At 48.6% G+C, this 26,497-nt stretch overlaps 1 protein-coding gene across 1 annotated transcript in view; it reads right to left on the bottom strand.

Annotated features, from left to right (window-relative positions):
* Positions 1–683: 683 nt before the first annotated feature.
* Positions 684–26,497, bottom strand: part of PTGFRN (prostaglandin F2 receptor inhibitor) — an 84,061-nt gene continuing 58,247 nt past the window's right edge. The window contains exons 5-9 of the mRNA XM_047784913.1: positions 21,991–22,416; positions 18,366–18,785; positions 9,061–9,168; positions 3,931–4,236; positions 684–2,389 (exon numbers count right to left, since the gene is read on the bottom strand). Coding sequence (XP_047640869.1) covers positions 2,223–2,389; positions 3,931–4,236; positions 9,061–9,168; positions 18,366–18,785; positions 21,991–22,416 — 1,427 coding nt within the window. The 3' untranslated portion in view covers positions 684–2,222. The remainder of the gene's footprint in view (positions 2,390–3,930; positions 4,237–9,060; positions 9,169–18,365; positions 18,786–21,990; positions 22,417–26,497) is intronic.

The raw sequence follows: 26,497 nt of genomic DNA on the forward strand, positions 1-26,497 counted from the left end.
AAAAGGTACAGTGTGTGCTCACGCGTCACCTTTCCTACCATGTATGTGCTGTGACCCAGCCATGGTCTTACCTACACCTGGGGCCACACAGCACGGTCACATCCAAAGCCAAGTCCCCTTTCTCCTACCAAGAGCGTGCACTACGACAATCCTGAATCTTCTCTTGGTGGCGTGGTAACTGCAAGGGCTCAAAGGGCACGGGCTGTTCCTAACACACCACCTGTTTCTGTGTGTTCACTCTTGAATCCCTATTTGCACAAGCACCTGTGGCCCACCTCCTCTGAAACAGCACAGTGAGGAGAGGTGACATCAGAAACACCCAAATCTAGTGCTTCCGAGGCCTCCTCCCCAGATCCTCTCGTCACCCAGGCTCTGGGGGCGCGTACCCACTGCCTGTCTTCCTGCCACAGATGTTAGGGCTGGAATTCATCTGCGCTGCTGCTGTTAGTGCAGAATCCAGTTTCTATCACATGCGTGGTCCCATCAGTGGGCAAAACTCAGAGGAATAACTTGGTGGAAACTGCCTTGGGGGAGGACGGGGGGGGGGGGGGGTTGGAGGACGAGCTGGTGACAAGTGCAGAAGGAATCTTGGGCAGCAGAGTGAGGGAAGCGGAAGGAAGAGGGTGGGCCAGGAGTCCGGCTCGTCCGGCCCATTGTGACAAAGAGCCACACATGAATGGCCATCATTTTGTATTACTTTATTGCTCAAAACAAATGAATCTCTTTTTTTCCCCTTTGGAAGACAGAGCAGTGTTCGATCCTTCAGAGCCGGGATAAAAGCACAGAGGACTGCAATGCAGAGCACGAGGACCGCTGGGCCTCAGAAAGCCCCGCTGGGATGCTTCCGAAAGGCCAACACTGGGCGGGGGGAGACACTTCAGGGAGCAGAGGGTCCCTTGGGTCCTTGTCCCACACCCCGTACAAGGGATCAGGCAAAACGGGCTGCTCTCAGATCTACTCTGTAGGCTGTTCACGTGGCAATAAATTGCTGGGTTTCCTTTGTGTTTCTAATGGGAAAGCAAACCGACCACAAAGTATACCCTTCCTCGCCAACCCCTGCCGGGGATCGTAAAAAGACTCCAAGAACTTAAAAGGTCATAGGAAACGCGTGGTTCTTCTTGGTGATTTCTGATTCCGTGAAGGCAGTCTTGCAAGTGGCAAGTCGGTGCCACATTAAGGAGCCCAAACAGCCCGTGGAAGATGTGAGGTGTCTCTGGGTCCCCTGCAAAGGGCAGGGTGGGGAATGTAGGTGGCCTCTTCCGCCTGTCATACCTCTGGCACCACTGACCCTCCCGGCATGAGCTGCAGAAATCTAACTCCCGCCCCCCCCCACCTCCTCCCAGGCACGGTGGCCTCAGAACTACAGGAGTGACTGTTCCTTTCCTTGTTCCCCGATGGCCTCCTCCTTGCAGTCCTTCTCACTGCCCTGGATAGAGGTGGCTGGGTAGTTTTCTTCATACTCATTCTTAAGGCTAAGGTGGCAAGATAAGGTGCTTGGTGGAGAGCCAAATTCTCGATTCCAGGGCCACTTCGGCACTCGCACATAAAGCAAATACGAAAGAAATGGAGAGGGGGGCGGAGAGGCAAAAAAAAAAAAAAAAAACCCAAACCCAAACAAAATGTATCTGGGCTCAATAGGAAGTTACGTACTGCAAGTGTAGATTTCAAACGTAGTCTCAACCCCTGAAAATAGGGGGTGGGGGCGGGGAGTCAAAGCCACAAATGAGCCTTCGGCCCTGGTCTGTGCTGTCCCCTCGGCCGGGGTAGCGCGTCGCCCCTAGCAGCTCTCGCCACGGGCCTCCCACGCGGACGCCGGCTCTCAAGCGGCAGTTCCGTCCTCACCCGAGACAAAGGACTCTGAACGCCGTCACCCCTTCCTCCCCGCAACCCCTCGGAACAAAAGCTATACACACACACGAGTCAGAGATCTCTACGCCAGTAGGAGAAACAAATTAGACGAAGGTTAACCATTAAAAAGCCGCCGTTGGGAGAACACACACTCGATTGTTCGCTCAGAAAGTGCCGTGGGAAGAAGAGCCGTGTGCTGGTAAACATCTCCGCGCTCAGAACTTGACATGCAGAAAAGAGAGAGCGCCAGGTCCCACCTGAGATTAGAGAGGACTGGTTTTTAGAGTAACACGCTTCGCGTTAAAAGCTCACTGTCCTCTTCTCGCCCAAATTGCTCCTCGGCCGTCCGGCTGCCCCGGTCCTCCCGGCCCCGCCTAGTCCATCTCCATGGACATGAGCCGGCGGCGCTCCCGCCTGGTCTCCTGGACCTCCTTCTTACAGCACCAGTGGGAGCTGCAGTACCCGATGAGGCAGGACAAGAGCCCGATGACCGTGGACAGGCCGACGCCGATCAGCAGAGGGTACTTGAAGGCGTTCAGCACTGGGAGGGAGAGAGCAAAGGCAAAGTGACCGGTTAGAGATGCGAGGGGGCTTCCAGGAAGAGCACCGCTGCCCCGCTCCGCTGGGGCAGGGTCTCCCCGGGGGGGATCGGACCTCATGCATCCTGTACTCAGCACCCACCTAGCACAGTGCTTGAGGCAGAAGCGGCTCAGCCACAGCTGCCAAGAAATGAGCAAATGTCTCCCCACCCAGTTCTCTGGAGGGACCAAAAAAAAGAAAAAGAAAAAAACCAGAAAAAAAGATTTCCTTCGATGTCTTTGAATGTCAACTTGCTTCTTTTTAGGGTTTTGGCAGGAGATTGATTTTTAAAAGTCAGTATAAGGGCACCACACATTCAGCAGCAGATGCATCCTTTAAAAAAATCATACCTAAATCAATTCCATGCATCAAATAACTGAAGTGTACTAGGGAGCTATTTTAAGTAACACTGTAGTAAATTATCTAGCAAAGTGAATAATCACTCCCTACTTGTTTGGTAAATCTGCGTTTTCATAGGGAGTAACTTCCAGCAAGAAATCTCTAGGATGCAAATAAGTATAAATGACTAAGTTTCAGGAATGCGCAAACACTGTTCAGTTCCCACACCCCCCAAAGCCCACGATCCCTTCCCCCAAAGGACCAGCACGCCCTGGGTGGGTGCTAGCTAGCACTGTGCTTGTTGCCTGACATTTAGCGCAACAGCCCTCCGAGAGATTATCATCCCTTTTACAAAAGAGGAAATGAAGCATTAGAAAGGCTAAGTCATCGGGGGAAGAGCTGGGGCTCCAATTCCAGCCTCCCCCAAATGGACAAATAATCAGGGAAACACACTCAAAGACTCCTCAAAGGGACATGGACTTGAATTTTTTCCATGAGTTTTTTCAATTACTGTTTCCTTTGATGCTTTCTGCGGGGAAGACATGTCTCTTACGCACCCAGGAATACCCCGGCCCCCAACTCTGGGATGCTCAGGGAGCAGAGGGGTGGGGGGGGGCCCTCTGACCACCTACTTAGGCTGACCGTGGTGGTCAGTGTGGACCAACAAGGTGGGAAGCTCCCCCTCCCATCTCAGGGTTCCATGAAGAACCCCCTCTGTGCTAGTGACACCAGGGGGGAGCCCCCATTTTCCAAGAAGCAGAACCAGTAGGACGGCAAGAGGGGCAGGAACCCACCCCGCAGCCCCTCCTGGAGGCCTGGACCTGCTCTCTCGATGCTATTCTCTGCCCTTGCCCAGCAGACCCTGTGCCAACCCTAGGACACGGCAAAGTGGGAGGGCACAGAATTTATAGAAAGTATCGAAAATCTTTCCAGTGAGTCTTAAAAATCACTTCCCAATGGTGCCTCCAGCACACAGGGTATATCAGAGCTGGGAAAACAGCAAGGACTGCATGTGCTCCTTCTGGGCCCACCCCTGGGCCAGGTCTAGAGAGAAAGCAGGCACATTCCTCAAAGGGTGGGGACCTGGATCCCGTCAGTGGCAGCAGAGCACAGAGAGAAGACATTCCCCAAACACTGAGACAGTGATCTGTGTGTCATTCTTACCATCCATCTTCACAGTTATAAAGATGGGCTTGGACTGGATCTCTGCCTCCTTCTGCCAGGAACCTGTGGGTGACTTCACCCACGGAGTCACGGAGCAGTAGTAGTTGCCAAAGTCCTGGTCCTCGGAGCCATGCACTTGCAGCAAGAATTCCAGCACGCTCACGCGCTCCAGGCTGAGGCCACTCTTCCAGTCCCTCTCGGCTGTGTTCACAATCCCCTTCCGATCCAGGGATGACAGGAGGACCGGAGCCTTGTCCAGGCCGAAGGAGTGCACCGCAAACCAGGACACGTCAAAGGCCATGTCATCTGTGGATTAGCAAACCAAAACCCTGGGGTCAGTGCCACGGGCGGAGGTACCAAGTACGGCTGCCACACCTCAACCCGACGGCGGGCCAGCAGAGCCCACAAGCCTTAGGTCTCCCCGAATCTTCTCCATGAGCCCATAAAGAAGGTACCACCACACTCCTCACCCTATGGCGGGACCAAATACCTTGTTTGAGGTCACAGCCAGGAGGTGGCACAGCGCATGGCCTAACCCAGAAGTCTAGCTCCAGAATCCACCCTCTTAACCAGGCCACTGCCACCATCCAGCTTAAGGGGGCTGAGCCCAAATCTGTCTCCCCCAGGGAACACAGGACAGAGAGTGGTATGTGGTGACATTGCTTGTTCTGTCTCCTAGACAAAGCAGGGTGCTTTGCCACTTCAGGCAGCAGAACCCAAGACTGGAAGGGCACTAAAATCCTAAGGAACAGCCTGCACAGAAACTGGATCATACAAAATGGAGCGTTGTAAACAGTTTAGATGTTATTCTTTGCTGTGATAGTTTCCCCCTGAAGAGCTTAAGTTCAAAACAAGAGGAAAAACTGTCAAGCTGAGAAAATTGAACCGTTTCACCGTCCCAGAGAGTAAGGCTGCAGCATCGTAAAGTACTCTGCAAAATTAAGGTTCTAACAGCCTCGAATAAATTAATGTGGGCATAAGAGGAAGATGACTTTGGCTCAAGTGGTAATTCTCACAGAACGTGGAAACAGAGCGCACAGCATAAGCCCTTGACCTCTTCCTTTGGCTGTAACCAAGTGACACCCGCTGTGTCAGGTCTGAGAGGCACCCAGCAGGCAGGCAAGCAAGGACTGGGAGGCCACAAACACTGCTTTACCTTGAACTCACTCCGCAAGGCTTCCCATACACATGTAAAACAACACGCTTTTTGTGAAACAAAAAGCAGCATTATTCATTTAGTAAAAATACACTCATCACCTCAAAAGACACCTTATAAGGCAGATACATTACATTCAGATGTTTATATATTAAGGAAGAATGTAAGCAAAACTAAAAGCAAGAACTTCTATAAAATTATCCAAATGATCATTCCCTTTCAATTTACTCTCAAAATGTGACTAGCCACAGGCAAATCTCAACTCGACTGCAGGCGACAGCAGCCTTCTGCTCTGATGCCCCGGCATCTTTTTCTCTCCCTGTCGACCCACTGTGGCACTTGAGCATAACACCGGATTGTTCCCAGTGTGTAGGTCATCTCTCACCAAGAAGACCAATTCCCCAGGGGCAGAGGGAGTGGCACAGACGTCCGCACATGCTCACATCACAGTGCTCACCGGCACCCACGTCACTCCCAGGTACTCTGCGCACACCAGCTCAGAGCGGCTGTCACCGGTAGGCACTGGGTGGTTACTGAAACCGAGAAGTCACACCTGTCCCTGTTATTTATGCTCAGACTCTAACCTCAGTCCTGCTTCATAATGCAGTGGCCAGGCTGCAAGGTCAGCTACCCAGGCTAGAATCCTAGCACCAGCTCTTGTTAGCCATGTGACCTGGGGGAGTACCTTAAGCTCACTGTGACTTAGCGTCCTGAAAAAAGAAATTACAACAGTACCCACAGTTAGCTAACTTTATAAAATGCTTAGGGAGTTCCTGTTGTGGCTCAGCAATAATGAACCCTACTGGTATCCATGAGGATGCAGGTTTGATCCCTGGCCCCACTCAGTGGATTAAGGATCCAGTGATGCCGTGAGCTGTGGTGTAGGTTGCAGACTTGGCTCAGATCTTGCACTGCTGTGGCTATAGCACAGACTGGCAGCTGTAGCTCCGATTTGACCCCTAGCCTGGGAACTTCCATATGTCATGGGTGCTGCCACAAAAAAAATTTTTTGTGTGCTTAGAACCACACCTGGAATACAATAAGCACTCCGTAAAAGCTGGCTGCTGTGAACATCCTTATCTCCACAGTTCAGCCTCTAAGCTCTGCACTAGGAGACGATGGGACAGGAAGGGCATTTCTACCTGTAGCAGGTGCTCCTGGCATCGCGCCTTGACCAGCTGGAGCACTGGGCCCCCAGCTACTGTAGGTGTGGCTGCTAAGCTCTCACACCTGTATCCTTCTGCAGAGGCCTGGCCTTAGCTGGCAGAAGCCACCACCCGGAGGGCACCCCTGTCCCCCAAAGGGGTGAAGAAACACTACCCCTCCCCAGCCGTCCATTGTGACAATGACTGACTAATTGGGGGGGTGGGGAGGATACAAAAGCCCAGTCCATCAGCTCAAGGAGGTCTGGCACTGTGGTGCAGCCGGTGCGCGGAGCTCCCCCAGGGAGGTAGATCTGTTCTGAATTCACATTTTGTCTGGCTCCTTTCCTGCTCCCTCCTGATCCCCTCACTCCCTCATGGTTTCCTCCTGAGAGAACATCTTCAATTAATCACTCACATGCTTGTCTCAAGCGCTGCTTCTAGGGAGCCTGACCTCAGACGCCTCCTCTAAAGGGCCGTGATCCATCCCGGCCCTCCCCCTGCCTGGGCGTAGAAGCCCCTTGGCGCTTGGCCCAGCTGGGTCCTGTGTCCTTACCAGAAGAGAATTCCTTCAGAGCGCACAGGCTGCATGGGGAAAAGCGAAATTACGGCTGGTGTTTAATTATTCAGAATCTTCTACCCATGCAGTCCAAGAGTGCAAAGTTCTGGAAAATTATGATCTGCAAGATAACAGCTACCTGTAGCTTTTGCAATTACACTGGAGGAAAAGATTCTGATATTAAGGGCACAATTGGTGACCCATTAATTTACTGAGAAAGAGCATTTATATGATTTGTTTTGTATATATCTATAAATGAGCTCTAAAATTAAAAAAAAAATTTTAAATAAGTGAGCTTTAAGGGTAAATTACTCCAACTTTTTTTTTTGTCTTTTGTCTTTTTAGGGCTGCTCTGGCGGCATATGGAAGTTCCCAGGCTAGGGGTCTAATCAGAGCTACAGCTGCCAACCTACACCACAGCCACCGCCATAGCAACATACAATCTGAGCTGTGTCTGCAACCTACACCACAGCTCATGGCAATGCCGGATCCTTAACCCACTGAGCAAGGCCAGGGATCAAACCCGCGTCCTCATGGATTGTAGTTGGGTTTGTTAACTACTGAGCCATGATAGACACTCCCCATTACCCCAACTTCTGAAAAGGATCTCTCTGCTTCCCCTTGGCTGGCAGTCTCCCCAGCCGTGGCAGTGCACTCAAGACCCAGCTCCCCCGTCCCAGCCTCCGAGGACAGAGTGGACCTCTCTGTTGGTTAGGATGGGTTTCGTTCCTTTCCTTTGATTACATCTTCCACAAACCCTTCTCCTTTTTCCTACCTCTAAAGCTCAACCACATGCGGGATCCGCGTGAGAATCAATTTTGGCATCCATCCACTCACCCAGGGGTCAGTAACCTACAGCCTGCAGGTCCAGCCCAGCCCCACCTGTTTCTGTAAATAAAGTTTCACCAGAACACAGCTGGGCCATTTGTTCACATCAGTCTCCTCGGCTGCCCTGGCTCTACAGCCGAGCAGAGCAGTGCTGCAAAGCCATCTAGCCCTTGGAGTCAAAACGCTTCCTGCCTGGGCCCTTTACACAGAAGGTTGGCCAGCCCCGAACTCACTGCCACCTGAACCTTCAACTGGAGGCCCTGCGGGAGCCGAGCTCAGGGGGCGGAGGCCCGGGCCCCTGTCCCCGGTGGTCACACGGGGTACCCTACAGCCCACCCTCCCTTCCTAACAGCCTGACCTTTAAACAGGGATTGCACGCCTGCTTCCAGTTTCCACCCCAGGGCCAGGTGGCCCGTGGTCTCCCCACGGAACTTAGTGAACCCTGCACACTTGGGCCTTTTCCTCGTGCAAATGTGTGGGAGGCCAAGGCTCTGCTTGGGTGGAGTGGGCAGGACAGAGGCGCCCAGGGTCGGAGCAAGGGCAGCCCCCAGGCAGGGAGTCAGGGTCTCCGCCGGCTCCTCAGGAGAAGGCACAGGTGGGTACGGTCCTGCTCAGCAACAGAGACACCTCCTGAGGGTCTAAGAGGGAGAGAGGAACAGCACCGGGCCTGAGGGGGCCAAGCGGAAAAGGCATAAGGCTGCTGGCCCACAGCCAGGCATCCTGCTGGCAGTGCTGATGTTTTCTGCAAAGAAAACATTTCCAAAGATTTCCTAAGAACTTCAACTACAAGAGCAGGCCCAGTTACCTGCCACTCATTTACTCTGCTCTGGATTTCCTCAGAGCATTGTTATCTGATATTTTATCACAGGGCGGTTTCTTCCTTCTGTATCTCCTTAATTAAGCTGTTGGATCGGAGCTGCAGCTGAGGCCTACACCACAGCCACAGCAACCCGGGATCTGAGCCACAGATTGTGGCAATGCCAGCTCCTTAACTGAGTGAGGCCAGGGAGGGAACCCGCATCCTCATGGACGCTATGTCGGGTTCTTCAGCTGATCACTCTTCCATCCTCCGCATCTAACAGTACCGCAGAGAGAAGGAATCCAATAACTATGTGAATGAATGAATGAAAGAAAAACAGGGAGGGCGCTGGACTCTGCCCGTGGATTGCAAACCAGCTTGAATCAGCCCCGGAAGTGGCCACTAGATCCCCTTGACAACTCACATTCCAAGGTCTGGCTATGTTTCCCAATCATCTAATGGACTGTGGCCTCCATCCAGCAAGTACTCACTAAACACCTCCTGAGGACCAGGTACTGAGCTCGGTGGTTTGGGATAAACAGCTGATCCAAGCCCTGACCTCCGTATCTGTGTCACACAGGGGGGATGACAGAAGGAACACTTACAAAAAGCAACACGGGGAAGGGGAAAGGCGCGAGAGAAGTACCTGGATCCAGGGCCGCTCCCTCGACAGTGATGATACAAAACAGTTTGATGAGATCTCCCCGGATGACCGATGGCGTGTCTGAGTGCACAGAGGCATTGAATACAGGACCTGGAAGAAAGCAATGCCACTTCATGCTCCTGGTTCACGCTTGTTTCAATGCCACTCTGGGTATGCGAATGGGGCTGCACATGGGCTCCCTTTCCTTGGACCTGGGCTAGAAATGCACAAAATCGGTGTGCTCGGGTTGTTTTTCTTCTGTTCAGGGAGATGCGTGCATTAAGGACATCCGGAGGGGCTTCGTCTGAGATCACAACCATGGTCTCATCAAAGGCCACTCCACCCTCCCACCCTGGTAGAGCCCGGGCTGTTCTCACCTCCGAGTGGCTTATTTCCAGACCAGAGTGGCTCAGAGATCAGAGGGCTCAGGACTAAATAAGAGATGCTTTTGGTCCTGATAGAGTGAGCAGCCTCATTGGACTGGGTGCTGGCGATGGGCCCTGCTGTGCAGAGGCCGAAATCCAGTAAGGAGGCGGGGCGTGCCCACAGAGACATTTCTCTGAAGTGCGGTGGGAGCACTAAAGGATTCCAATCCGCTGGGGGAAACTGAGGCCGCAGGGAAATCCCTTTTTTTTTTTTTTTTTGTCTTTTGTCTTTTGTCTGTTGTTGTTGTTGCTATTTCTTGGGCCGCTCCTGCGGCATATGGAGGTTCCCAGGCTAGGGGTGAAATCGGAGCTGTAGCCACCGGCCTACGCCAGAGCCACAGCAACTCGGGATCCGAGCCGCGTCTGCAACCTACACCGCAGCTCACGGCAACGCTGGATCGTTAACCCACTGAGCAAGGGCAGGGACCGAACCCGCAACCTCATGGTTCCTTGTCGGATTCGTTAACCACTGTGCCACGATGGGAACTCTGGAAATCCCTTTTAAAAACTATGCAGACATGGAGTTCCTTGGTGGCCTAGCAGGTTAAGGATCTACTGTTGTCACTGCCATGGCTCAGGTGGCTGCTGTGTTGAGGGTTCGATCCCTGGCCTGGGAACAAGGAACGCAGCCAAGAAACAAAGCAAAACAAACCACCCAGACAGGATTTATCGTGCACATCGTCCTGGAAGGCTCCCTCAGTAGCTAGTTTACGTTTATAAAAGACCCCTGTCTTTCTTCCTAAGGCCATGGTTTTCTACATAAACCATGCTGACTCCTCAGAGCACCACCCACTCACCACAAGGCAGAGGAGCTCCTTCTAAATTTGTAAGTTGTCAGGTAATGAGCATACAAATGAGCAAGAAAATATGAAGGGTACAATATGAAGGACCAGAAGTTGGAAATATCTGCCATAGTCAGTTGGATGCATTTGACTGTATAGATGTTATTATTATGCTATTTCATTACTAGGTACAAATAAACAACTTCTTAAATTTAAAAAAAAAAAAAAAGGTATGCCTTGTATGGGAGAAATCTGCAGCTCCTACCCCTTCCTTAGGCAAAGAGAGCGGCTAGGTACCACATTTTTTGTTCTTAACCCCTTTATAGCTCACTTTTAGGGAAGACTATTATGTAGCTTTAAGCCAACCTGATCCTAAGAGTGATCCCAATTTCTAATATCTCGGTATAGGCAAATCTGAAGAAGCCTCCAGAATACCACCACTATGGATTTCCCCTGAGTTTCCTGGAATGCAAAGACAGATGGCCCTGGACAGTGATTCTGAAACTCATTAGAAGCCAAGAATAGAGGTGTTGCTACCTTTTAAATCAGATTATCAGAAAGGAGAAAGTACTTTTGGTGTTAACATCCAAAAGAAATGACCGTGAGGAAAGAGACTAAAAGGCCAGGTGAACCAATGAGGCAAAGAATTGAAGAGGCTCTATTTTCCTTTCAGCATGAGCGGTACGGTGAATTCATCAGATCGCTGTCCTAACACTGAGGCCCCGAGGAATCTGGGCTTTGCTGGGAGAAGGGGGAAGGATGGTAGTCCACGGAAACCTGGGCACACTGCTCTGGAAGCTCAGATTAGCCAGAGAGCAGGGGGAGGGTCCTTCGCTCCAGGAGACGGTGACTGTAACAGAACAGCAGTCCCCGGACATGGAGAACGGGATGAAAGCAGAAGCGACAGGCACCTTTCCCTCCTTCTGGACGTCACGGTTCCCTCGGGCTGTAGCCCCCTGGATCTGCTCTGTTGAGAGCAGTGAGGTGGGAAAGGATTAAGTGTGTTGCTCTGGGCTGGCTCGTGGGGATGACGGGGGCGGGGGGGGGGGGGCGACCTCATGCCATATACGGCCCTCTGGGAGGCCAGGTTAGCAGCAACCCTGGTGAGCAATGGGGACTACATTTTTCTGTCTCCGGCTAGACAGTTCATGGTTATAAACAGAACTCTACCACGGGGCTTTCTTCGAGGGCCTGGCCCCTTCTGAGCGAACATGGAATGATAAAACCCAAGGAGCGCCTTGTCATGGGTTTAGGTTTCTATTTACTTAATTGGAAACAGCCAAGAAATGTGGACAAATTTCCTTTACCTTATTTGGACAAATTTCATTTTCTTTTCTGTATATTTCCAGAGAAAACCCCACATGCCTTCTGGGTCACAAGTTACAGTCCTCCGTTCCCCTCGTGGCCGTGGCCGTGGCCATGGGAACAACGGGCCCTTGTCCCCTGCTCACCAGGCAGACAAGGGCCGGGCAAAAGGCCTTTATTGTGAACGGTTCACGGCAGTGGATTTCCTCTAACGAAATCCGCAACTCGCTGTTAATGTGGGTCATTATCCCAGGCTTAGATATATTTTTATTATGGTCAGTTTCTGGGGTAATGCTGTTTTGGGGAGGGGACTGGTCTGGTTAACTTCACAGATGACAGACCGCAGTCCAGATAATTGAAGGGAACAACCAGAGTCACTAGACACGCCCAGGTTCCTAGTCTGCAGAGAATACACGGCCCACTTCGCTTTTAAACCCACACATTGACACAAACCATGCTCCTACTCTAGCCCCTGAAAAAAAAGGGCTATGAACGACAGGATTTTTGTGAAAGCCCCAACTGCAGACCATCTGCCCGTCCATCAGGAGGGTTATGGTTAGCCAGGGTCGTCAGCAAAGTTGGTACTTCTCTAGAATTTTTTAGAACATGGAAAATGCTTACCTTACAATGTTAAAGGGGGGTGGGGAGGCATAGACAGCCTGATTTCAAAGTCATGAAGAAAACATGCAAAGGAAAAAATTCTTTTTTTTTTTTTGTCTTTTTAGGGCTGCACCCATGGCACATGGAGGTCTCCAGGCCAGGGATCGAATCAGAGCTGTAGCCGCTGGCCTGCACCACAGCCATTGTGGTGCAATGCGAGAGCCAAGCCACATCTGCCACCTGCACCACAGCTCATGGCAACGCTGGATCCTTAACCCACTGAGCAAGGCCAGGAATCGAACCTCCATCCTCATGGATGCCAGTCAGATTCCTTTCTGCTGAGCCACAAGGGGAACTCTGCAAAGGAAAAATTCTAAGACGACGGACACCACCAACAATTAACAGTAAGATTGTGGGTGATCCACTCTTCCTTATTTTTATATGTTCCTTCCCATTTTACTGTATTTTCAAATTTTCTCTAATAAGGAAAGAACTTCATTATTATTCTATTTAAAGGCCAAATCTTTCATTCAAACCATATGATTCCCTCTGATACTTTGAGTCAGTAGAAGTCACATCTCAGTAGGGCCCCTTAGGAAACACAAGAGACAAGTGTCCTGAAGGGGACAGTAAGGTGGACCTCAGGAAGGACCTCTTTGTTACATGTGTTTTACATGGTGCTGCTGATTTTTAGGAGGTAAAGCCTCTTCAGTATCCAGTAAGTGTTTTCTTGGAGCTATTCGGGTGCCGCATGCTGGATTTGATGGCAACTCCTCTTAATTAAACTGAACTGGCCGTGACAACTCCATAGATTAAATAAAATAGAAACCTTAGGCAATCAGTCTATTCAACCTGCAAGCTACAGTGACTTTACCTGTTATGCCGAGAAATAGATTCAATACCCATTCCTCACCTAGAAATACATACAAAAGATTTTATGTCGCTCCTCTTTCTCATAACAGTTTTAAAGAAACATCAAATGAGGAGTTCCCGTCGCGGCACAGTGGTTAACGAATCTGACTAGGAACCATGAGGTTGCGGGTTCGGTCCCTGCCCTTGCTCAGTGGGTTAACGATCCGGCGTTGCTGTGAGCTGTGGTGTAGGTTGCAGACGCGGCTCGGATCCCGCCGTTGCTGTGGCTCTGGCGTAGGCCGGTGGCTACAGCTCCAATTGGACCCCTAGCCTGCGAACCTCCATATGCCGCGGGAGCGGCCCATAGAAATAGCAAAAAAAAAAGGACAAAAAAAAAAGAAACATCAAATGATAAATGTAAAAAAAAAAAAAATCAAATAAAATCCTATAGATAAAAAAGATGCACAAATAAAGAACAAAAAAAGAACAACCATAATTGTCTGAATCTCAAGAGTCACAGAAAAAGCATTTGACAACACCCAACACCTATTCGTGATAAAATCGCTCAATAAATTAGGAATGAAAGAAAACTTCCTCAACCCAATATTAGTCAGCTATGAAAAGCACAGAACTACCAGGATACCTAATGGTGAAAGATACTTAATTAATGGGGGAAACTCCCCCCTAAGGTCAGGAACAAGATAAAGTCCTCCACTTACACCACTCTTATTCCAACGCTGCCCTAGAGGTTCCAGCAGGGCAATTAGGCAAGAAAAACAATTAGAAAGCATTTAGTAAAAGTGAAAAGAAGAAATGAAACGATATTCATAGATGACACGAACTTGTACTTAAAAAATCTCAAGTAATCAACAAAAAAACTTTTGGAACTAATAAACAAGTCAGTAAGATTGCAGGATACAACATCAATGTACAGAAATCAGCTGTGTTTCTAAGCACTTGCAATGGATAAACTAAAAAGGAAATTAAGAAAGCATTTCAGGAGTTCCTGTCGTGGCTTACAGGTTAGCGAACCTGACTAGCATCCATGAGGACGCGGGTTCCATCCCTGGCCTTGATCAATGCGTTAAGGATCCAGCTCTGATTTGACCCCCAGCCTGGGAACCTTCATATGCCGCAGGTGCAGCCCTAAAAAGACCAAAAAAAAAAAAAAAAAAAAGACAAAGAAAGCACTTCATTTATAATAGATAGCATCAAAAAGAATAAAATACTTGTGATAAATTTAATGAAAGAAGTTCAATATTTGTATGCTCAAAACTATAAATCGCCATTGACAGAAATTTTAAAAGACCCAAATAAGTGGAAAGACATCGCGTGGGTTAAAAAACAATGCTGTTAAGTGGTAATACTCTCCAAATTGATTTACAGATTCAACATAATCCTTATCAAAGCTCCAGCTGCCTTTTCTGCAGAAATTAATGGACTGATCCTAAAATTCATATGGAAATGCAAGGGACTGCAAACAGCCAAAATAACCTTGAAAAAGAGCAAGGTTGGAAGGCTCACATTTCCTGATTTCAAAACTTACTAGAAAGCTACAGCAATCAAACATGAGATTCTGGGCTAGGAACAGACATTAGGATCGATAGAATAGAACAGAGAGTCCAGAAATAAGCCCTTACATTTATGGTTAAATGATTCTTGACAAGTGTGCCAAGACAAGTCAATAGGGGAAAGAATAGACTTTTCAACACATAGTGCCAGGACAGCTAGGTATTCCCATGCAAAAGAATAAAACCGAATCCCTTCTTCACACCACACACAAAAGTTAACTCAAAATGGATCACAGCCCTAAATGTAAGAGGTAAAACTATAAAACTCTTAGAGGAAGCCAAAGGTGTAAATCTTTAAAATTCTGGATGAGGCAATGGTTTCTTAGATACGACACCAAAAGCACAAGCAACAAAAAGGAAAAAATATATAAATTGGACTTTGCCAAAATTTAAAACTTGGGTGCGTCAAAGGACACAATTAAGAAAATGAAAAGACTGGAGACCCTGTTGTGGTTCAGCAGGTTAAAACCCTGACATAGTCTCAGTGAGGGTGTGGGTTCGATCCCTGGACTTGCTCAGTGGGTTAAGGATCTGGCGTGGCCATGAGCTGTGGTGTAGGTCACAGACATTGCTGTGGCTGTGGGGTAGGCCTGCAGCACAGCTCTGATGTGACCTCCAGCCTGGGAACCTCTACATGCTGCAAGTGCGGTCCTAAAAAGCAAAAAAAAAAAAAAAAAAAAAGGCGGGGGGGGGGGGGGGGGGGGGGGAAGGGGCAAATGGTTTGAATAGACATTTCTCCAGAGAAGATGCAAATATGACCAATAACTATATGAAAAGATGATCAACATCAATAGTTATTAAGGAAAGGCAAATTAAAACTACAAAGAAATACCTCTTCACATCCACTAGCTTGGCTGTAATAAAAAAGATGTAGAATAACAGGGTTATAGGGAGAATATGGAGAAATGGGAACCCTTACACACTGCTGGCAGAAATGTAAAATGGGGCCACTGCTTTGGAAAAAATTTGGTTGTTCCTCAATGAATTAAGGAGAGTTATCAGAAGATCCAGCATCACTCCTAGGTGAGAAATGAAAACTTCTGTCCACACAAAATCTTGGATACTAATGTTTAGGTCAATGTATTATGAGTCATGATCACCAAAAGGTAGAAATAATCTAAAGATCCATCAACAGATGAAGAGGTCAACAAAATGTGCCCTATCCTCATATTGGAACATTATTCAGCCATAAAAAAGGAATGAAGTACTGATACATGATATAACATGATGGCCCTCGAAAACATGCTAAGTTAAAGAAGCCAGGCACAAGAGCCCACATCCCGGATTCAAATCTCAGGGCGCAGCGGAAACGAATCTGCCTAGTATCCATGAGGTTGCAGGTTTGATCCCTGGCCTCGCTCAGTGGGTTAAGGATCCAGCATTGCTGTGAGCCATTGTGTAGGTCAGAGACGTGGCTCAGATCTTGTGTTGTTGTGGCTATGGCATCGGCTGGCAGCTGTAGCTCCAATTTGACCCCTAGCCTGGGAACCTCCATGTGCTGCAGGTGTGGCCCTAAAAAGCAAAAAGCAAAAACAAAAACAAAAAAACACCAAGAAACCAAACTCAAAGGTGAAGATCTTTCATTTTGATATTCTAAGCAAGACTGGGGATCAATAACTTTAAAATCGTCTACCTGTCAAAACCCACACATGTACACAGATTTGCCAGAGGAGCTTAATGAATTACACAAACGAATGAGCAATATTTCCGTTTGAGAAGATGTATCCATGCTATTTTTAGAAAATGAACCTTTCTGCCCTAAAGTTATATAAAAACATTTTACTTTTCAAAGATAAAATCATTCAGAACAGACATCAGAATGCTCTTGTTTTCATTAACCCTCCCATAGATAAACACCGCGAAAAATTATTACCTCAACAAACCAGGTTGACAGATCTATTCACTCATACCACCACACCTCTGAGACTTGACAACTGGAAATTTTTTTCCAGTCCAAAAACGTGGTGAGACATAAGGTTGGGAGACCCATCCCCTTTATGGAAATACTGTTCTGATTAAGTTAGGAGAGGAAGAGTACCTGTCACCTTCAGTCCTAGGGACCTCTAAGAGGGAAAGCCACAGGCTGGATAAGATTTGGGTTTGAGCTCTGAATCTTCCATTCTTGGCAAGTCATTTAACCCCTCTGGAGGCTCTGCTGCCTCTTCTCTTTGTTTATACTCCATCATGTTCCCCAAAGGACCTGATAGACGTGTGTTTCAGTTTATCCATTTTAAAAAGTGAGTTCCCGTCCTGGCGCAGTGATTAACGAATCTGACTAGGAACCATTGCCGTGAGCTGTGGTGTAGGCTGCAGACTCGGCTCGGATCCCGCATTGCTGTAGCTGTGGCGTAGGCCAGCGGCTACAGCTCTGATTCGACCCCTAGCCTGGGAACCTCCACATGCCATGGGTGCAGCCCTAGGAAAGGCAAAAAGACCAAAAAAAAAAAAAAAAAAAGTGAGGGTTAAAATGAGGGGAGTATGCTCACACAAAAACATGTACACAAATGTTCACAGCAGCATCATTCATGCGAGTCAAGACCTGGAAACACGAAATGTCTGTTAGCTGATGAATGAATAAACAAACTGTGGTGCGCCCACACGATGGAATATTATTCAGTCATAAAAATGCAGTGCTAATGAGAATTTCTTTTCCACAAATGTCACAGGACAATAAAAGGGAAAATATGGCTTCTCTTTGATTTAAAAAAAAACCCAGTAAGTTATATTTGTAATTTTGAGAATTTTGAGTCACAATAAAGGAGAGCAGTTTGCTACAGCCACCAAAAAAAAATTGTCTTGTCAACACTTCCCAAGCACTTTGAGATTCCTAAACATGTTTTCTGATATAGAAAATATGATATTTACTGGCATTCTTTTTTGCACTTCTCAAGATAAAAATGGCATTAAGTAGAAGTTGTGTGTAAATCTGATTCACAGATTTAAAAAGCTAGAACTGAAAGAAAAGGTCCCTAATATTCAGATAACCATATTTCCTTTTTCTGATGACATGATGGAATTCTATCTCACTTATTTGAGAAATGTTTTCTTTAAAGCACGGTCCCCTTTGACATTCAAGTTTTCACCGCACCACGTTTCTCATTTCACTACCACGCATTCGGCAGTGCATCTCACAGTGTTTTCTCCCTCCCAGCGCTGGTTAAAGAAACTGCTCTCAGTTCTGAATTTATAACACGCCAAAGATGACACAGAAATTGTATTTATTTTTGGTCTTGTTCAAACTCTGGGAGCAACATTTATCAAAATATCATGTTAAGTTACTGGCATTCGCTGGGTACTAAATAAAAAGGCTGCAATTCTGTAACATTTAAAAAAGAAAAAAAAGAAAGAAGTATTGATATATGTTGCAACGTGGCTGACTCTTAAAAATATTATGCGAAAGCGAAAAAGGCCAGACACAAAGGGTATATACCATATTCCATTTATGGGAAATGTCCAGAACAGGCCAGTTTATAGAGACAGAGAGGAGAGGAGCAGTTGCCAGGGGAGAGGAAGGTGGGGAGCAGAGGAGATCAAAGGCTGTCAGCTAAGGGTGCGAGTTTCTTTTGGGTGGAATGAAAATGTTTGACAATCGACCGTGGTGACAGCGGCCCAGCCCTGTGAATATATTGAGAGCCACGGATCTATATAAACAGGGAAATTGCATAGTGTGTGAAGTATATCTCAAGAAAGCTGCTAAGAAGAATGAAGCCACTGGATCACCCCCTGGGGTCTCTTCCAGCTCCATTTCTGATTCAACAGGGTTCCCCGCTCACCTGAGGTTTGGAAGTCTATCTCAATAGGATTGGAGAGGCTGGTTGCTGCTTCTCGCCACAGGCTGCCCCTGACAGGAGACCAGGCTGTCACCACGCAGCGGTACAGCCCTGCATCCGAGACCTGAGTCTGGTACATCCGATAGCGAAATTCATCTTCCTGCACTTTCTCTAACACGACACCATCCACCCGTGATGCATCTGTCCAGTTCTCCAGCTTCACCACGGAATCCTGGTCCAGGGAGATGATGTACTTGGTTTCGTTGGGACTGGAGAGGTCCCCGACCGGCTTCTCAGCCGTGATGAGAACCGAGTAGCGCGGTGACTTAATATTTTTGGAAGACACTTTGCAAGTCATCTCAAATGTATTTCCTGCAGCAAAGAAGGGCTTTGGCTGCCTGGCCTTCACCACAAGCACGGAATCTGCAACGAAGTATCCGAAAGACATGATTTCTAACAGGCTTAGCTAAATGGAGATGCATCTGAGAGCACAATGTCCAGGAAATAAGACTTTATTTGCAAATTGCCACACAATAGTATTTAAGAAAGTTTGGAAGGCAATCTGGGAGCACAGAGAGAAAATCATGTGTATTGGTAAGCAGGCTGAAAGTTACCCCACCGAAGGGCAGTCTGAAACAATGTAAAAGCTGTGGGAGAACAGGGGATTGATGGATAAGAATGTGATTTTGATTGTTTGTTTGTTTAGGGCCACACCTGCAGCCTATGGAAGTTCCCAGGCTAGGGGTCAAATTGGAGCTGCAGCTGCTGGCCTACACCACAGCCAAGAGCAATGCAGGATCCAAGCCTAGTCCACAACCTACACCATAGCTCACAGCTCACAACACCAGATTCTCAAGCCACTGAGCAAGGCCAGGATTGAACCTGAGTCCTCATGGATACTACTTGGGTTTGTCAACACAGAGCCACAATGGGAACTCTGAGAATTTTCAACTCCTTAAGAAGTTTCACCCAGAATGAGAAGCTACTGGTTTTAAGGATTTTCAACTCCTTAAGAAGTTTCACCCAGAATGAGAAGCTACTGGTGCCCCCAAGGATGTGAGAGAGAACTTGCTTCTAGTGAACTGAAAGGATGCAGCTCTAGGTGATGCCGACTGCCTCTCCCCACCAGGCTCCACTGGGTGCAGGGAAAGGACCCTTAGCTTCACCAGTCTGCTTGGAAGAGCAGAGCAAGGGAGACATGGGCTCGCTCTCTGTTTAATCATATGCTGATAACAATATAGAAGTAAAGTGACTGGAGCATACACTTGTGGATCTGGTCATTTCCAGAGAGATGCTATTTTTAACCTTTGGGGCCAGTGCCCATGTCTATGTTAACTTAAGGTTTAAGTTGTGACTCCCTCCCTGCCTCTCCATCAAAAAAAAAAAAAAAAAAATCCCTAAGCATACATGCAATCATCTATATCATAATAGCTTGATGTCAGGCTCTTGGAAGATACTTAAATATTTGTTGAACGGATGGATGAATTAATTAAACACATCCTTTTTATCCTTTAATGAGATAATTCTATAATTCATCTGGTTACAAAACAAAATTTTTGTTTTTTGGTTTGTTTTGGAATAGTTGTTCCACCGAAACAATAGGAGGACATGTGTGTTGCCATGTCTCTCCAGAATCAGTGATTCCTGAGGTTCCACGGAGCCATTCACATTCTTTCTTGGAATTTAAATTTGTGAGATTAGAAGAGGTCACCAAAGGTTAAATAGGGGGAAAAAAAAAAAAAAAAAAGGTCCACAGCCTAGGTCCTCAGGCATCTAATGTTTGAGGGTCAGGAGAATGAAGAGAAACCAGCAAAAGAGGTTGAGAAGAAAGGCTGGAGAAAAGGCCAGAGAGGGTGGTGTCCCATACGCCGAGGAAAAATGAAAGCATTTCTAAAATGAAAGAATGATCACTTGTGTTAGTTAAATCCTGCTCGGTCAAGTAAAATGACGAGCCGTTGGATTTTGCAATATGTGAATCACTAGTAATCTTAATATGAGCAGCTGGACTAAAAGCCAGACTAGAGCAGATCAGAGAAAAGGAGGAGAGAAATTGGGAACACTGAATATAGACACATCCTTTGGCTACCAAAGGAAAGAGACACAGGGGTGGGCAAGGGGGGTGGGGAACAGAAAGATGGAGGGGGCAGTGAGAGCTCAATCAGTTTAGCTTTAATTAAAAAAAAAAACAAAACACAAGAGAATCAACAGCACGTCCACAGGCCAACAGGAAACAATGGGAGTGATCTAGAAAGATAAGGAGGTGTGTCTGGAGGTTAAACTGCTTGGCACTGAGAATACGAGGGCTCTCAGTTATCAGAAGTGAAACGTCTCAGTGCAGGGTGTGAGCCTGGGAGTGAATCACCAAAATAGGACAAAGGTCATGATGACTGGAGAGGAGGGCCTCCGGGCTGAGAATGAAAGGCTTCTCAACCTTAGGTGCACAGGAGAACCGTCCAGGGGGCATCTAAAAATTCCCATGCCCAGATCGAATGTAACCTCAGGCCAATTAAAACAGAATCTCTTGTGGGACTCAAGCATCAGTCTTTTTTTTAAAGCTCCTTAGGTGATTCCAATATGCAGCCATATGTGACCCAGCGCCTACAAGGATAGTGAAGCTAGTGAGAGGGGCGAGCTGGAGAAAGTGGCTGCGAAACAAAAGTCAGCACCTTCAAAGAATGAATGAGGAGGACCCAGGAGTCAATGACAGGAGGTGGAATGAGCTGGATGTTCTTGGGAGGAGCCAAAGGGCCTGGAGGCTGCAGTGAGGGACAAGGAGGGCACCCGCTCCATCAGACTCAGCTACACGAGGAGGGTGGCAAGAAACCAGCACCACCCGGGAAGGCTCCAAAGGAAACAGTGTCCTTGGGGAGATCGAGGTGGGTTAGGTTTACTGTGAGAAAGAGAAAGGAATGTTCAGAAATGGTCGGGAAACAGAAGGTTTTGCCAAGTTCTAGAGGGCTCCGTCTGGGGGTATCCAAGGCGAGGCAATGAGGCAACAGAAGCGTGCAGAGGGCCGTGGGGTGCTTTACATCCAGAGCATGAAGGAGGACCTAGGAGGCCCGGCCTTGCTGTGGTGACAGACCACATCAAGGATCAAAGGCTTGACAAGTCTGATGTCCCCAGGCAGCCAGTGCTCTGAGTATGCGGGAGGACACGCATCAAAGACACTGCTGGCCTTCAGTTCCCGTCAGCTCTCCCTAGGAACAATGTCTCTGAAGGGATGACTGGCCGCTCAGGGGCAGCTGCAGCAGCCTGGGGCTCCCCACTCACTCTGGGGCCTCTCAAAGATGCCCGCATCCAGCGGGAACTCATGGAGGCCCGTGTGAAGCTTGGTCTAAGACCACCCATTAGTGTCGACGGCTTACACTGGGCACACTGAGAGCTCCCACCCGATGATCCTCTATCACCCACCAAGCCCCAGCCCCCTCGTTAGGACGTACCATTCTCAGCATCATCATTGTAAAGGGGTTCATGCTGAGGATGGGAGGGACAGTCACTTGAGCATGTGTTTCTTGCACTCCCAATGTAAATGGAAACCTGCAAGATGACTGTGCTTCTGAAAAGGCACAGTGGGATGACTTAAGGCAAACCAAACCAAGATGTATATGAATAAGAAAAAAGCGCCTACCTTCTGATGCCCAAAATATGTTGACAGGTTTGGAGAAGACATCCTTGCTCTTCACCCAGCTGTCATTACGCTGTCTGGTCCAGGCAGACACAACGCAGTAATAATTGCCTCTGTCCTCCTCTGTAGTCCTTTGGATTCGGAAATTGAATGTGTCCGCATGCTCCTTAGAAAAAATGAAGTCTCCGTCTTGGGCCCGCTGCTTGCTCCTCTCTCCATACTTCAGCGTCCAGTCCCCATTCATGACTGCAAGGAGCTCGCTGGCCACCACGTCATCGCTGCGCCGGTTCAACCTGTAGTACCAGGACACCGTGAAACGGATGCTCGCCTCTGTGCTCTTCATGTCCACTATCCGGCATTCCAGCTCGGTGAGGTCGTCTGAGAACTCAGGGACCTTAGAGGCATTCAGGTACACCTGATAGTCTGGTTCTGAACAAGAGAGGGGCCAGGATTAAAAAAAAAAAAATTAGACAGAGAAACTTACCAGGACTTAGCAAAAAGAATAAGACAAGCACTACTCTTGTCCTGACAATGAAATGCCCATAGTATTGACTGCAGCAGTGGGAATGAGTCTCTGCATTGCACAGGAAGGATCCTGTAAGAGTCTGGTATTGCAAAACAATTCTCAACACATGCCCCCCAAGAAAACCTCCTAGGCCCGGAAGCCAAAGTCCCTACCTAAAGCCTTGATCTTTCCAGAGGGTTGGGGTCAGCTGTTAGTTTCTCCAGGAGGTTGGAGTCTTCTGAGACGACTCTCTTGAGAAGCTAAGGGTCCACATTCTAGCACGGTCTTCGCTGGTGTGCCAAGCAACATACAGAGGGCTTCAAAGCCCCCAGTGGAGCAGCACTGGGAAACCCATACCAGTCAACCCACCAAGGCTCAGGTTCTGGGCATCCCTGGCTTTGTCCCAAATGCAAGGCCTTTAGGTCATCTTTCTCCTGTGTACTGTCATCCTCAAATTCCTCAATGTTTTTTTCACTGATACGTGTAACTCTCCCAGTTGATTCTGCCGGCCTTGAAGCCAGCTTGCTGTGATCCAGGCTCTAGTGAAATCCACTCCCTCTGACCACCCCGCTTCCTTCCAGGCTCACATTCTGATGAGGGAGGGAGTGAGGGAAGCCAGCGCTCTCCCAGGGTCCCCATTGCCACTGTCACAGTCTTCTTATCTTGCACTTATATAAAGACCCCTCCTCCTGTGAGGTTCACTGCTTTGATTTAATCCATTTCTGCAACTCTCCATCTCAAGGCCTCCCAGGAACTGGTATTGGAGCCCTTTCACTGCTTCCTTTCCTCTATGGTCACCCTCTCTGCACGTCACACCTAATTATCTGAAGTTCTCCGCTCAGCAGTCTTGCACCACGGGGTGACCTTTCGCAGTGCCCTTTCTTCTTCTTCTTCTTCTTTTTTTGTCTTTTTGCCTTTTCTGGGGCCACTCCCACGCATATGGATGTTCCCAGGCTAGGGGTCTAATTGGAGCTGTAGCCGTCGGCCTACGCCACAGCCACAGCAACGTGGGATCCGAGCCAAGTCTGTGACCTATACCACGGCTCACGGCAACACCAGATCCTTAACCCACTGAGCAAGGCCAGGGATCGAACCCGCAACCTCATGGTTCCTAGTCGGATTCGTTAACCGCTGCGCCACGATGGGAACTCCAGTGGGCTTCTTCTTGACTGCCCTGCAAACTTGCTCTCATTCTCCAGTGCCACCTCCTGGGTCCCCAGAGTGTGACACCCTTTCTCTGTGCTCCCATAAGCCATGTATATCACACTTTTACACAGCAGTTATCCCACTCTGCTAGCACTCCTTGCTTGAAGGTCTTGTCCTCAAGCTCCAAATACACACCTTGTATGCAGCAGTCACTCAGTAAATGCTTGCTGCCTCGGTGCTAAGACTTTTAGAAAAGGCTACACTTTTCTTCTGTAGCACTATGCCTGCCAAGAGACAAATAATTGTACCTAAATGGAACTTTCCAGTTGCTAACACCATATACACGTCACCTCCATCAAACAGTTTAGTTTTATTCAACATTGCTTCTGTTCATGACTCATACAAATTATAAACTGCTGAGGTCAAGGAACTGTTCTTTTGTGATTTACACCTCTGATGAAATGTATAGCATCATGATTTCCCCAAGAATGATTCAGTGGCCAGGAAATGGAAAGAACGCAAAATCCTAATTCCCTCAAATGTCATCTGCACAAGCATTTAAGGGCAAGCGAGGCTGGACCCTGGGCCATAACGCTGAACGAGCACGGCTCTGCCCACCAGTGAGCGAGCCCTCAGTGCTGCGGGGCTGTAGAAGGGCCAGAGGATGCAGGGACGTCCTCTGCCACCTGCTTTCACAGGTGAATGAATGTGCTGATGCACAGCTGGGGGGCCAGCTGCCCCTGGGCAAAGCGCTGACACACAGCGCCTCTCCAGCAACTGCTGGCTGTGGAGCAGACCCTGAAATGCGTTTATATCATCACATGCAGAAGGTAGTCCCAACCTCCCCCACGCCCAGGGGTTCAGACCCTTTCCTCAGGTCGGACTTTGGCATAACAGCTGGGGACAGTCAAGGACCATTAAGTTCATTTGATGTGGAAGGGACAGACTTGAACTGGCTGTGCGGACAGTCAAACTGCCCTTACCACTCCTGTCAGGACCAACTGGGAACAGCATGTCATCAAGTGTCTTCACGGAGCAGCAGCAGTCACTGTCACTAGGGGAGCCCTGACTCCATTCCAAGGACCCTTCGTGTATGTCACCACATTACCCTGAACAACAAACCGTGAGGCAGTAAAGGGCAGTGGTGAGGAGCCAGGGGTCTGAAAGCCAGACTGTGTCTGAACGCTGGCTCTGCCATGGCTTGCTGTGTGACCCTGGGCAGGTTGCTTTACCTCTCTGCTGTCTCATTTGTGATAATGGGAAGAATAACACTAACTACCGCAAAGCGTAGTTATTGTGAGGGTTAATAAGTTAAACTATATGTTCAAGTGCTCAGATCGATGCCCGGTTTGTGAGTGTGTGTGTGTGCAGGTGTGTATGCATGCATATCTTTGTGTGTGTGTGTGTGTGTGTGTGTGTGTGTGTTGGGGAGGGGGCGTGTGTTGGCAGAGGTGGGTGGGGTAGTGAGGTGAACGGGGCTGCAAATATGTTCTTGAGATGCCACGGAGACAGCAAGTCAAGATGCCAAGGCCACAGCTCTGTGCCAGCGTTTACTTGGAGTCTAAAAAAGAGCTGGGGCCAGAGCAGGGGAGCAGAGAGACGGACACAGACACACCACTCACGCACACACGTGCGCGCGCGCGCGCAAACACACACACACACACACACATGCACAGCTAAAACCTCACGCCAAACACAGCCGGCTTGTCCTCCTCACTTTCCCACCACTGCTCCTCCTGGTACAACACTCCCACTGTCCACTCTCCTGTCCCCACTCTGGAAAGTGTGGCATCTCCCACGATCCAGTCAGATGGTGCCTAAGTCCCACAATTCCACCTCCTCGGGGTCGCTTCCGTTTCCCCCATTCCAGGCCTCACACACAGTAGGTGCTCTGTAAATATTTGTGCATAAATAGGAAAACCTCACGACCACTGACTCGTCCTGGCCCCTGCCTCCAGCTCAGACTATTCGAATAACCTGCCAACCCACCTCCAGCTCAGTCCACCAGCAGGTCACCCGTTCAGGAAACCTCCTGTGCTTTTCCTCTCATCTCCTGAGTTAAGAACACGCTCCTCAGCCTGGCCCTGCCGGCCCTGTACAGTCTGAGTCTAACCCCTCCGTCCAGCCCTGCCACCCCCTGCCCTTATGTATGCACTCTAGACTCTACTCTGGTGGCACCTGTCGCCATTCGTTCATCACGTCCTCTGCCTTAGCACCCAGGACGCCTGCTCAGAAAGGCACTGGGCCAATGACTGAACAGGTCCTCCCACCCTACTCTCTCCCCTGCCCCCAGATGGATCTCTTTACATCTGCGTATCCAAACGTGGAGAAAGGAGAGTACAGGGGTTGCAGCACATGTGCATCTAGTCATAGGACTTCCAGCTTCGCAGAAGAGAAAAATCTCTTCATTGACTGGTTGGTCTCCTTGTTCTCTGTTAAAACTAAATCTCGGGCCCCCAAGCGGAGGAGGGCCATAAGGCAAACACAAACAAAGTGGATTCTTGTGAATGTACAAGCGAAAGTCCTAATGATTTAAAGGATGTGCCAAGGTCATTTGAACCATCCATCAGCCTTGGAGGTTGCCTTCAGACCTATACTCCTAGAAAAGACATGATTCCACCACGTCAGAATGGTAGGAGTGTGCGTGGGTTCTTGTTTCTTTGTTTTGGTGCCTGTGTGGAAATCTTCCTTTATTGCTGTTGCACAATTTAAAAAACTGTTGGCAGAGATTGGGCCTGTTCCTCAAGGTCCATGACGCACAGACTCTCCCAGGTCACCCCTCCAACCTTACAAAGAAGGCTTCCTTAAACTCACTAGCCTGCCCCACCTCTCTCTCTCTGCTTCTTATTCAGCAAACAT

Source organism: Phacochoerus africanus, chromosome 6 (assembly GCF_016906955.1).
Source record: "Phacochoerus africanus isolate WHEZ1 chromosome 6, ROS_Pafr_v1, whole genome shotgun sequence".
Classification (NCBI taxonomy): Eukaryota; Metazoa; Chordata; class Mammalia; order Artiodactyla; family Suidae; genus Phacochoerus; species Phacochoerus africanus.